The sequence below is a fragment of the Pecten maximus genome, unplaced genomic scaffold, assembly GCF_902652985.1.
Source record: "Pecten maximus unplaced genomic scaffold, xPecMax1.1, whole genome shotgun sequence".
Classification (NCBI taxonomy): Eukaryota; Metazoa; Mollusca; class Bivalvia; order Pectinida; family Pectinidae; genus Pecten; species Pecten maximus.
The window spans coordinates 1-14,295 of NW_022980601.1; the positions used below are offsets into that span (position 1 = coordinate 1).

At 44.3% G+C, this 14,295-nt stretch overlaps 1 protein-coding gene across 1 annotated transcript; it reads left to right on the forward strand.

Moving 5' to 3' along the window:
• The first annotated feature begins 1,148 nt into the window (after positions 1-1,148).
• Positions 1,149-13,878, forward strand: LOC117319550 (lysosomal acid phosphatase-like). Its single transcript, XM_033874341.1, has 4 exons — positions 1,149-1,328; positions 3,006-3,101; positions 9,742-9,828; positions 13,344-13,878. The coding sequence occupies exons 1-4, from the start codon at positions 1,161-1,163 to the stop codon at positions 13,527-13,529; spliced, it is 537 nt and encodes a 178-aa protein (XP_033730232.1). The 5' UTR covers positions 1,149-1,160; the 3' UTR covers positions 13,530-13,878.
• The last annotated feature ends 417 nt before the right edge of the window (positions 13,879-14,295 follow it).

The following is a 14,295-nucleotide window of genomic DNA, read 5'->3' on the forward strand; positions in this document are numbered from 1 at the left end:
AATTTTCCCGAACGTCTCAGGTAACGTCTTCCTAAACCCTCTCCACCCGAACTCTCAGCCAAAAACATCTAAACCCCCACCCGTCATCTTCTCTCATCGGTAACGTCTCTCAGTGGTAACGTCTCAGCGGTAACGTCTCTCAGCGGTAACGTCTCCTCGGTAACGTCTCAGCGGTAACATCTCCTCGGTAACGTCTCAGCCGTAACGTCTCAGCCATAACATCTCAGCGGTAACGTCTCAGCCGTAACATCTCAGCGGTAGCGTCTCTCATCGGTAACGTCTCTCAGTGGTAACGTCTCAGCGGTAACGTCTCTCAGCGGTAACGTCTCCTCGGTAACGTCTCAGCGGTAACGTCTCATCGGTAACGTCTCTCAGTGGTAATGTCTCAGCGGTAACGTCTCTCAGCGGTAACGTCTCAGTGGTAACGTCTCTGACAGTTTCTCTTACTGCTTATGTTGTAATTTAATGATAAGAAAAAGGTATTGTGCTATAAACTTCTATTTTGAACATCTTAACACCTTCCCACCACAAAAATAACATCAGAATTTTCTAACTCTATTGATTGTCTGGCCTGCTATGAAGTCACAAATGAGGATGTGGTGTTGCATTTTATTGGATCATTGTGACATTGATCTCATGCAGGGTCAAATGAAGGTCAAGGAAGTGCAAGTTTTATCTAACTTCCTAACAGTAGAAGATATCTTGACAAAACTTTCAGAATGCATGCATTGCCTGAAACTGATGAACAATGCACTATGTCATACAATCACTTTGACCTTAATCTCAGGGTCAAAGGTCAGAAACCCCTGTACAAATTTTCATACAAAGACCGGACCTTGATGGTGTATTGTTGTGATGTTTCAGGTCTATGTAAGGAGTACAGACAAAGACCGGACCTTGATGATGTATTTGTGTGATGTTTCAGGTCTATATAAGGAGTACGGACAAAGACCGGACCTTGATGATGTATTTGTGTGATGTTTCAGGTCTATGTAAGGAGTACAGACAAAGATTGGGTCTTGATCGTGTATTTGTGTGATGTTTCAGGTCTATGTAAGGAGTACGGACAAAGACCGGACCTTGATGATGTATTTGTGTGATGTTTCAGGTCTATATAAGGAGTACGGACAAAGACCGGACCTTGATGATGTATTTGTGTGATGTTTCAGGTCTATATAAGGAGTACGGACAAAGACCGGACCTTGATGAGTGCCTACTGTGTACTCAGTGGAATGTTTCCTCCTTTAAATGGTAGTGACGAGCAGTGGAACACAGAAATCAACTGGCAACCAATTCCTGTCCACACGATACCATTAGATGAAGATTTTGTAAGCATCTAGATAAAAAAAAGAATTGATTCCATTTGAGAACTGCCGTAAGGGTTTATTTTGTCGCCTGCAAAAAACAGGCGATGTATAGGTATCGTTATATGTTGGTGGCAGCGTCTGCATCATCTTCACAGAGGTTTCTGCGTGATAACTCAAGTTCCCCTGGGCTGATCAAACTCAAACTTCATGTAGATCTTCCTTACAAAAAGTGCTCACTTGGGATTGCTTACTGGTCCAAAGGTCAAGGTTGCTGTTACTAAGAATAGAAAATTTGGTTCCTTGTGATAATGCAAGTTCCTTTGGGCCCATCAAACTCAAATTTCATTCAGTTTTTCTTTACCGCATGTGCTTGCATAGTATTGTTTTTTTTTTACTTTTCTAAAGGTCAAGGTCACTGTTACTATAAATAGAAAATCTGTTTCCATGCAATAACTCCAGTTCTCTTGGGCCAATCAATCTCAAACATTTTGAGGTGCTCATTTACCGAAAGTATCTGCTCTGTATTGCTGAATACCAAGCATATTTTTAGTGATGCTGGTCTTGCTTACTTTTAAAAATTATTTCTTGAATTGAAAAAAATATATCTTTTTCTTCAGCTTGCTGCACAGGCGACACATCCACTTCTGTGGAATTCTTGTTTATCTCCTGATGACAAAATCTCATACAAGCGTACGTACATACAGAAGTATGCTTGCATGTGCCCTTTTTCTTCTACAGGAATAAAAGGATTTGGTCCAAGTTTGATCTGAAGCATCTTTGGGTGAAGCAGAACTTCTTTCTGACCTCCAGGGGTCTAATAAAAGGATTTGGTCCAAATTTGGTTGGAAATTCAAGACATCTTTTGGTGAAGTGGAACCAATTTTGTTAAACTGTTGCCTGGTCCTAGGGGTTTCTTAGGGGAGGGGCTCATTAGGGGAAACATTTAGAAAATTATTTAAAATCCTTTTTCCTGTAGGGATGAAATGATTTGTTCTTGACCAGAATCATCCGTGGGAGAAGGGAAACCAATTAATATGTATATATAATTTGGTCTTGCTCCCCATGGGTTTGAGTGCATGTGTGTGTGCCGTCAAACTTATAATTGGCTTTGACTCTTAGTTTACTGAAAGGAATTTGATGACTGCATTGTATGGTACTGAATTGCAGATCCCAAACTGGGAAAAGTTTCTGTAACACAACCTAGGATGTTTTACTATAACCACCAAAATAATGGTATCCAGGTGAGTGATGCTGGCCCCATGATCAATCTTCATGTATTGATACAATCTGTATGAAAACACCTCAAAAGATTTCATGTTTCAGGGTGCCAAGGTGAAGAAAAAGCTTATAATTTATAGTCTAAATATTTTTTCAGCACCCTACCAGCTCTCAATTATTATCATGTAATTTATTCACTTACTGTCATCTGATGGTGGGCTCTTCATATCGCCCTATGTTTATGGTCTGTTGTCTAAAGCAATCCTTGTTATCACTATTTCTAGTACTACAGGGATATTTCTTCACAAGTCATAGTTTCTTCAATGGTTAGTGCCAAGGTCCCTCTGTGATATCTGGATATTTAAACTTAGTCGAATGGTGTAACTTTTCAAAGCCTATAATTTGAAACATCATGCTTTTCCAGAACTGTAACTATGGCAACCTCAGAAATATTGGAATTTGTTCATTATATTTTTACAGTTGTTGAATACACAAGCTCCTTGCCCAAGATTCAATGAACTTGAAGCTGATTTTTTTAAAAGCGAATTTGTAGCCAACTTCACCTCACGATATCAGGTAAAATTTAGACCTTCAAGTAAGTTAAGTTCCTAATTATCAGCACTAACAAATGGAATTATATGTCACAGTCTGTCTGTTAATCTCTGGCATGTCACACACCCTGTCACTAACACACACACTGTCAGTATCACATACCCTGTCACAATCACACATCCTGTCACTATCACACACCCTATCACTGTCTCACACCCTGTCACTATCACACACCCTATCACTGTCTCACACCCTGTCACTGTCACACACCCTGTCACTATCACACACCCTGTCACTATCACACACCCTCTTACTATCACACACCCTGTCACTATCACACACCCTGTCACTATCACCCATCCTGTCACTGTCACACACCCTGTCACTATCATACCCTGTCACTATCACACACCCTGTCACTATCACACCCTGTCACTGTCACACCCTGTCACTATCATACCCTGTCACTATCACACACCCTGTCACTATCACACCCTGTCACTATCACACACACTGTCACTGTCACACACCCTGTCACTATCACACACCCTGTCACTGTCACACACCCTGTCACTATCACACACCCTGTCACTATCACACCCTGTCACTGTCGCACACCCTGTCACTATCACACACACTGTCACTATCACACCCTGTCACTATCACACACTGTCACTATCACACACACTGTCACTATCACACCCTGTCACTACCACACACCCTGTCATTATCACACACCCTGTCACTGTCACACATCCTGTCACTATCACACACCCTGTCATTATCACACACCCTGTCACTGTCACACATCCTGTCACTATCACACCCTGTCACTATCACACACACTGTCACTATCACACCCTGTCACTATCACACACATTGTCACTGTCGCACACCCTGTCACTATCACACACTGTCACTATCACACACTGTCACTATCACACACCCTGTCACTATCACACACCCTGTCACTGTCACACACCCTGTCACTATCACACACCCTGTCACTATCACACACCCTGTCATTATCACACACCCTGTCACTGTCACACATCCTGTCACTATCACACACCCTGTCATTATCACACACCCCTGTCACTGTCACATCCTGTCACTATCACACACCCTGTCACTATCACACACCCTGTCACTATCACACACCCTGTCACTGTCTCACACCCTGTCACTATCACACACACTGTCACTGTCTCACACCCTGTCACTGTCACACACCCTGTCACTATCACACACCCTGTCACTGTCACACACCCTGTCACTGTCACACACTGTCACTATCACACACCCTGTCACTATCACACACCCTGTCACTATCACACACACTGTCACTATCACACCCTGTCACTATCACACACACTGTCACTATCACACCCTGTCACTATCACACACCCTGTCACTATCACACACCCTGTCACTGTCTCACACCCCTGTCACTATCACACACACTGTCATTATCACACACCCTGTCACTGTCACACACCCTGTCACTATCACACACACTGTCACTGTCACTATCACACACCCTGTCACTGTCTCACACCCTGTCACTATCACACACACTGTCACTGTCTCACACCCTGTCACTGTCTCACACCCTGTCACTGTCACACACCCTGTCACTATCACACACCCTGTCACTGTCACACACCCTGTCACTGTCACACCCTGTCACTATCACACACCCTGTCACTATCACACACCCTGTCACTATCACACACCCTGTCACTATCACACACACTGTCACTATCACACCCTGTCACTATCACACCCTGTCACTATCACACACATTGTCACTGTCGCACACCCTGTCACTATCACACACTGTCACTATCACACACTGTCACTATCACACACCCTGTCACTATCACACACCCTGTCACTGTCACACACCCTGTCACTATCACACACCCTGTCACTATCACACACCCTGTCACTATCACACACACTGTCACTGTCACACACCCTGTCACTATCACACACCCTGTCATTATCACACACCCTGTCACTATCACACACCCTGTCACTATCACTATCACACCCTGTCACTATCACACACCATGTCACTATCACACACACTGTCACTGTTGCACACCCTGTCACTGTCACACACCCTGTCACTGTCACACACCCTGTCACTGTCACACACCCTGTCACTGTCACACACCCTGTCACTACACACACCCTGTCACTATCACACACCCTGTCACTGTCACACAACCTGTCACTATCACACACACTGTCACTATCACACTCCCTGTCACTATCACACACCCTGTCACTATCACACACCCTGTCACTATCACACCATGTCACTATCACACATCCTGTCACTATCACACATCCTGTCACTATCACACACCCTGTCACTATCACACACCATGTCACTATCACACACCCTGTCACTATCACACACACTGTCACTATCACACCCTGTCACTATCACACACACTGTCACTATCACACACACTGTCACTATCACACACACTGTCACTATCACACCCTGTCACTGTCAAACCCTGTCACTATCACTGTCACACACCCTGTCACTATCACACACCCTGTCACTGTCACACACCCTGTCACTATCACACACCCTGTCACTGTCTCACACCCTGTCACTATCACACACTGTCACTGTCACACACCCTGTCACTGTCACACACCCTGTCACTGTCACACACCCTGTCACTATCACACACCCTGTCACTATCACACACCCTGTCACTATCACACACACTGTCACTATCACACACCCTGTCACTATCACACACCCTGTCACTGTCACACACCCTGTCACTATCACACACCCTGTCACTATCACACACCCTGTCACTATCACACACCCTCTTACTATCACACACCGTCACTACCACACACCCCTGTCACTGTCACACCCCCCTGTCACTGGTCTCCACTCCCATTGCACTACTCCACACCCTGTCACTGTCACACAACAACCCTGTCACTATCACCACCGCCCTTTTACCACTATCACACACCCTTCCTTATCACACAACCCTGCACTGTCACACATCCTGTCACTATCACCACCCGTCATGATCACCAACCCTGGTTTTTCACCCCCCCCCCCCCCACACCATGTCACACATCCTGTCACTATGGACCCCCACAGTCCCTTTCACTACTCACAACCACCCTTTCCCCCCCCCCCCCACTATCACAACCCCGTCCACTTCCACACACCCGCCTTTCCCCTTTTAAACAACACCGCTTTCACTAATCAGCAGCACAAACCCCTATTCACATCACGACGCACAAACCTTTTCAACTGAATCACCCTGATCACTTTCAACCACATTGTCCCACTGTCCCTCCCTTCACACTGTCACATATCACACGACTCTTTCACTATCACAGTCACACACCCTGTCACTATCACCCATCCTGTCACTGTCACACACCCTGTCACTATCACACAACCTGTCACTATCACACACCCTGTCCCTACATGTCATACACCCTGTCACTGTCACACACCCTGTCACTGTCACACACCCTGTCACTGTCACACACCCTGTCACTGTCTCACACCCTGTCACTATCACACACCCTGTCACTGTCACACACCCTGTCACTGTCTCACACCCTGTCACTATCACACACCCTGTCACTGTCACACACCCTGTCACTATCACACACCCTGTCACTATCACACAACCTGTCACTACCACACACCCTGTCACTGTCACACACCCTGTCACTATCACACACCGTCACTGTCACACACCCTGTCACTGTCACACACCCTGTCACTATCACACACCCTGTCACTATCACACACCCTGTCACTATCACACACACTGTCACTGTCACACACCCTGTCACTGTCACACATCCTGTCACTGTCACACACCCTATCACTGTCACACAACCTGTCACTACCACACACCCTGTCACTGTCACACACCCTGTCACTATCACACACCCTGTCACTGTCACACACCCTGTCACTGTCACACACCCTGTCACTATCACACACCGTCACTGTCACACACCCTGTCACTATCGCACACCCTGTCACTGTCACACACCCTGTCACTGTCACACACCCTGTCACTATCACACACCCTGTCACTGTCACACACCCTGTCACTATCACACCCTGTCACTATCACACACCCTGTCACTGTCACACACCCTGTCACTATCACACCCTGTCACTATCACACACCCTGTCACTGTCACACACCCTGTCACTATCACACACCCTGTCACTATCACACACCCTGTCCACTAATCACACCTTTCCACTATCACACACCTGTCACTAATCACACACCCTGTCACTATCACACACCGTCACTGTCACACACCCTGTCACTGTAACACACCCTGTCAATATCACACCCTGTCACTATCACACAACCTGTCACTATCACACCCCTGTCACTGTCACACACTGTCACTGTCACACACTGTCACTATCACCACTATGTCACTATCACACACCCTGTCACTATCACCCATCCTGTCACTGTCACACACCCTGTCACTATCACACAACCTGTCACTATCACACACCCTGTCCCTACATGCCATACACCCTGTCACTGTTACACACCCTGTCACTGTCACACACCCTGTCACTGTCACACACCCTGTCACTGTCTCACACCCTGTCACTATCACACACCCTGTCACTGTCACACACCCTGTCACTGTCTCACACCCTGTCACTATCACACACCCTGTCACTGTCACACCCTGTCACTATCACACACCCTGTCACTATCACACAACCTGTCACTACCACACACCCTGTCACTGTCACACACCCTGTCACTATCACACACCGTCACTGTCACACACCCTGTCACTGTCACACACCCTGTCACTATCACACACCCTGTCACTATCACACACCCTGTCACTATCACACACCCTGTCACTGTCACACACCTGTCACTATCACACACCCTGTCACTATCACACAACCTGTCACTACCACACACCCTGTCACTGTCACACACCCTGTCACTATCACACACCGTCACTGTCACACACCCTGTCACTGTCACACACCCCTGTCACTATCACACACCCTGTCACTATCACACACCCTGTCACTGTCACACACCCTGTCACTATCACACACACTGTCACTGTCACACACCCTGTCACTGTCACACATCCTGTCACTGTCACACACCCTATCACTGTCACACAACCTGTCACTACCACACACCCCTGTCACTGTCACACACCCTGTCACTATCACACACCCTGTCACTGTCACACACCCTGTCACTGTCACACACCCTGTCACTATCACACACCGTCACTGTCACACACCCTGTCACTATCACACACCCTGTCACTGTCACACACCCTGTCACTATCACACCCTGTCACTATCACACACCCTGTCACTGTCACACACCCTGTCACTATCACACCCTGTCACTATCACACACCCTGTCACTATCACACACCCTGTCACTATCACACACCCTGTCACTATCACACACCGTCACTGTCACACACCCTGTCACTGTAACACACCCTGTCACTATCACACCCTGTCACTATCACACAACCTGTCACTATCACACCCTGTCACTGTCACACACATTGTCACTGTCACTGTCTCACACTGTCACTATCACACACTCTGTCACTATCACACACCCTGTCACTATCACCCATCCTGTCACTGTCACACACCCTGTCACTATCACACAACCTGTCACTATCACACACCCTGTCCCTACATGTCATACACCCTGTCACTGTTACACACCCTGTCACTGTCACACACCCTGTCACTATCACACACCCTGTCACTGTCACACACCCTGTCACTATCACACACCCTGTCACTGTCACACACCCTGTCACTGTCACACACCCTGTCACTATCACACACCGTCACTGTCACACACCATGTCACTATCACACACCCTGTCACTGTCACACACCCTGTCACTATCACACACCCTGTCACTATCACACACCCTGTCACTGTCAAACCATGTCACTATCACACATCCTGTCACTTTCACACACCCTGTCACTGTCACACACCTAGGCCTGTCACTATCACACACCCTGTCACTGTCACACACCCTGTCACTGTCGCATACCCTGTCACTATCAAAACCTGTCACTATCACACACCCTGTCACTGTCACACACCCTGTCACTATCACACACCCTGTCACTATCACACCCTGTCACTGTCACACACCCTGTCACTGTCACACACCCTGTCACTGTCACACACCCTGTCGCTATCATACACCCTGTCACTGTCACACACTGTCACTATCACACACCCTGTCACTATCACACACACTCTCACTGTCTCACACCATGTCACTCTCTCGTATATAGCTTGTAGCACACCTTGTCACCCACATGCCCAGTCACTGTCGGATACACTTCTTTAGTTAAAGGGTCAAAGGTCATATTTGACCACTTTTGAAATCAAAAGCCTTTATGTGTACTGTACAGTGTATTTTATGAACTCCACAAACTGTTCTTCTTTTTAAATCAAACAAATCAATACAGGATATGTGATTGTTTAATTAATGATTTAGTTGTGTTGGTAACAAAAACAAAACAAACCTAGAAATCATTTTTGCTATCTTTTTTCCAGTAAATACAATACTATTCTTTCCAACAGGATCTCATCAACAATGCTTCCAAACTGTCTGGACTTCCGCCAACTTTAGTCGGGCTGATGATTATTGTAGATACCCTCTTCTGTGAGGTTTGTATAATTACCTCCCCTGTCCCTCCTACAATAAAATGTTTTTTCCTCTGTACGACCTTGTCATCACTACATAGACACTTCTGTGAGGTTTGTATAATTACCTCCCCTGTCCCTCCTACAATAAAATGTTTTGTCCTCTGTACGACCTTGTCATCACTCCATAGACACTTCTGTGAGGTTTGTATAATTACCTCCCCTGTCCCTCCTACAATAAAATGTTTTGTCCTCTGTATGACCTTGTCATCACTACATAGACACTTCTGTGAGGTCTGTATAATTACCTCCCCTGTCCCTCCTACAATAAAATGTTTTGTCCTCTGTATGACCTTGTCATCACTCCATAGACACTTCTGTGAGGTCAGTATAATTACCTCCCCTGTCCCTCCTACAATAAAATGTTTTGTCCTCTGTACGACCTTGTCATCACTACATAGACACTTCTGTGAGGTTTGTATAATTACCTCCCCTGTCCCTCCTATAATAAAATGTTTTGTCCTCTGTACGACCTTGTCATCACTCCATAGACACTTCTGTGAGGTCAGTATAATCACCTCCCCTGTCCCTCCTACAATAAAATGTTTTGTCCTCTGTACGACCTTGTCATCACTCCATAGACACTTCTGTGAGGTCAGTATAATTACCTCCCCTGTCCCTCCTACAATAAAATGTTTTGTCCTCTGTATGACCTTGTCATCACTACATAGACACTTCTGTGAGGTCTGTATAATTACCTCCCCTGTCCTTCCTACAATAAAATGTTTTGTCCTCTGTACGACCTTGTCATCACTCCATAGACACTTCTGTGAGGTCTGTATTACCTCCTCTGTCCCTCTTACAGTAAAATGTTTGTCCTCTGTACGACCTTGTCATCACTCCATAGACACTTCTGTGAGGTCTGTATAATTACCTCCCCTGTCCCTCCTACAGTAAAATGTTTTGTCCTCTGTACGACCTTGTCATCACTCCATAGACACTTCTGTGAGGTCTGTACATATGTATTACCTCCCCTGTCCCTCTTACAGTAAAATGTTTTGTCCTCTGTACGACCTTGTCATCACTCCATAGACACTTCTGTGAGGTTTGTATAATTACCTCCCCTGTCCCTCCTACAATAAAATGTTTTGTCCTCTGTACGACCTTGTCATCACTCCATAGACACTTCTGTGAGGTCTGTATAATTACCTCCCCTGTCCCTCCTACAATAAAATGTTTTGTCCTCTGTACGACCTTGTCATCACTCCATAGACACTTCTGTGAGGTCAGTATAATTACCTCCCCTGTCCCTCCTACAATAAAATGTTTTGTCCTCTGTACGACCTTGTCATCACTACATAGACACTTCTGTGAGGTTTGTATAATTACCTCCCCTGTCCCTCCTATAATAAAATGTTTTGTCCTCTGTACGACCTTGTCATCACTCCATAGACACTTCTGTGAGGTCAGTATAATCACCTCCCCTGTCCCTCCTACAATAAAATGTTTTGTCCTCTGTACGACCTTGTCATCACTCCATAGACACTTCTGTGAGGTCAGTATAATTACCTCCCCTGTCCCTCCTACAATAAAATGTTTTGTCCTCTGTATGACCTTGTCATCACTGCATAGACACTTCTGTGAGGTCTGTATAATTACCTCCCCTGTCCTTCCTACAATAAAATGTTTTGTCCTCTGTACGACCTTGTCATCACTCCATAGACACTTCTGTGAGGTCTGTATTACCTCCTCTGTCCCTCTTACAGTAAAATGTTTGTCCTCTGTACGACCTTGTCATCACTCCATAGACACTTCTGTGAGGTCTGTATAATTACCTCCCCTGTCCCTCCTACAGTAAAATGTTTTGTCCTCTGTACGACCTTGTCATCACTACATAGACACTTCTGTGAGGTCTGTACATATGTATTACCTCCCCTGTCCCTCTTACAGTAAAATGTTTTGTCCTCTGTACGACCTTGTCATCACTCCATAGACACTTCTGTGAGGTTTGTATAATTACCTCCCCTGTCCCTCCTACAATAAAATGTTTTGTCCTCTGTACGACCTTGTCATCACTCCATAGACACTTCTGTGAGGTCTGTATAATTACCTCCCCTGTCCCTCCTACAATAAAATGTTTTGTCCTCTGTACAACCTTGTCATCACTCCATAGACACTCCTGTGAGGTTTGTATAATTGCCTTCCCTGTCCCTCTTTACCTCAATGAATTAAAGTCCCAGCTATTTGATGTTTTTATGTTGTTATTTTTCAGCCTCATAAAAACTTTGACATGGCAGTTACTGTGGCCATTTTGTAACATGATTACACAATCATGGTTTTCCTGAACAATACCTATTTCAAACTTCTTCCCAAGTTCCACAAGTAAGATTCAGCTCTAACTTACCTGGAATAATCCTGAGATGGTCCTGGCAAATTGTTGTTATTTTTTGGGTCCGTCCAAAATCCAAGATGGCTTCCATGATAGCCATCTTGAAAAAACACACTTTAAACTTCTTCTCCAGTTCCACTGGTGCCATTGAGCATTGGTTGGTGAGGATGTTAAGTTTGGGTCAGTCCGAAATCCAGGATGGCTGCCATAGCCAACAGTACTTGCCACTATACTTAAGCTTCCGTTGGAGAAGTGATCCATATTGACCAGCCAGGGTCTGGGGATAATATCGATCGTCAAAGTTTTGTATCTTTGAAGCGTATTAATGAATACATAGAATACATAAAATCAAACTAACTGTTAGATAATTTCTATTACTGATTGCAAACGTATGCCATAATGACATCATTTAATTTATTTCACAATGCTGTCAACAGCATGCACTGACCTACATACAGCCTGTGGCTACATCCCCATATTTATGGGGTACGATAAGGGATATTTATGTCATTGCAAACTAGGATAATTTTACAATTAGAAATAAGAACAATAATTTTAACTGGTGCCTACTGACCTTATTCAGAACATAGATATTGTGTTTTAAAATGAAGCCTAATGTACGATTATCATCCTTGTCGTATACTATTTTTTTGTCCACTGCAAAAATAACCCATTTGGTACCTCATGCAAATGCGAAGCTCCGGCTTTCTGCTTATTTTCTTATAGTAAACAGACTGTACCTCTTCGATGATGTATAGTTTTATCAATTTTGATGGCTTTGATTAGTACACAATTTAATCCTAATGCTGCTCTAGTCATAGGAGATTCATGGTCAGTTAGGCGGGCACCTGTCTGATTCCCTCAGGTTAGGTTGGTTTACAGAAGTATTTTGGGGGTATATTTTGACCATTTTGGACACAATATCAGCAAGTTATTCCGAATTGAGAAGAATCAGTATTGGAAAGTTGTTTATTACTATAATAATGAAGGATCAATTATGTACGTCGCCATTTCAATCAGTATCAAGAGGCGATCGGTTTTAAGAAGTTGTACTATGTATTTGAGCTTTACAGAGGATGACAACAATATAATATATGTTTATGTTACATAAAATGATGCAATATCAGAGTGAAATACTTGACTGTTTCAGTATACACATCACCTGAATATGTCTGAATGGGAGACAGTCCTACCACTTCATCCACTTGTGATTCAACTTCTGGACTACGAAAACACTTATTTATTTTACACAGAGGAGATGGCCAAACTAAGAGGAGGCAAGTTTTTATTTATCAAATCAGATGGTACTTGTTTTAAGCATACAAAAATAATTTAAAAGTTTGTCAGAAAGTTCAGGGTCACAAACAAGATTTATTCTGGTTGAACCTATATACATGTAGTCACATTGTAGATATAACAAGCCACTGTACATAGATCACACAAATATCTAATTGTCTAATTATCTAATTGTACTGGTGTGTGAAATTGGGGCCATGATGGCAGAGTGGTTAAGGTGTCCCAACACTTTATTACTAGCTCTCCACCTCTGGGTGGCAAGTTTGAAACGTACGTGTGGCAGTAGCATGGTACTGACCATAGGTCGGTGGTTTTTCTCCAGGTACTCTGGCTTTCCACCAGCTCCAAAACCAGGGATGTCCCTGGCTGTTGATAGGACGCTAAACAAAAATAAACCTGTTACAGGTTACATTGATTTTTGCCCACAAGCCAATTTAATAATTACCGTGTGATACTGTATTTGTAGTACTATATATGAGACAACCCATGAAATATGTTTAAAAAATTCAAAAGGTCCCATGGGCCTGTTCTATGACCATTTTGATATCACACTACATGGGAGTGTGATAGGGTTCCTTTTTTAGTCAAAATAACGCACATTTAACTTTTTTTGCTTCAAAAAGTTATCATTTTCTTTAGAGTGATACTTACTGCAAATCATAGATGCATTTATGCAACAAAAAAATATCTATTAAAAATATTACACAAACTTACCTATATTTTTAAGCCAATTTTAAGCCATGTTCACTATTTACGGAATTGGTACAACTACTTCCGGTTCTTGTACACCCAAAATATGTTGTCAT

Excerpts from the sequence above, each read along its gene's own strand:
- LOC117319550 (XM_033874341.1), top strand. The coding sequence starts at position 1,161 with ATGTTTCAGGTCTATATAAGGAGTACGGACAAAGACCGGACCTTGATG. Across the intron at positions 1,329-3,005 it reads TACCATTAGATGAAGATTTT|TTGTTGAATACACAAGCTCC; the intron begins GTAAGCATCTAG and ends ATATTTTTACAG. Across the intron at positions 3,102-9,741 it reads ACTTCACCTCACGATATCAG|GATCTCATCAACAATGCTTC; the intron begins GTAAAATTTAGA and ends TCTTTCCAACAG.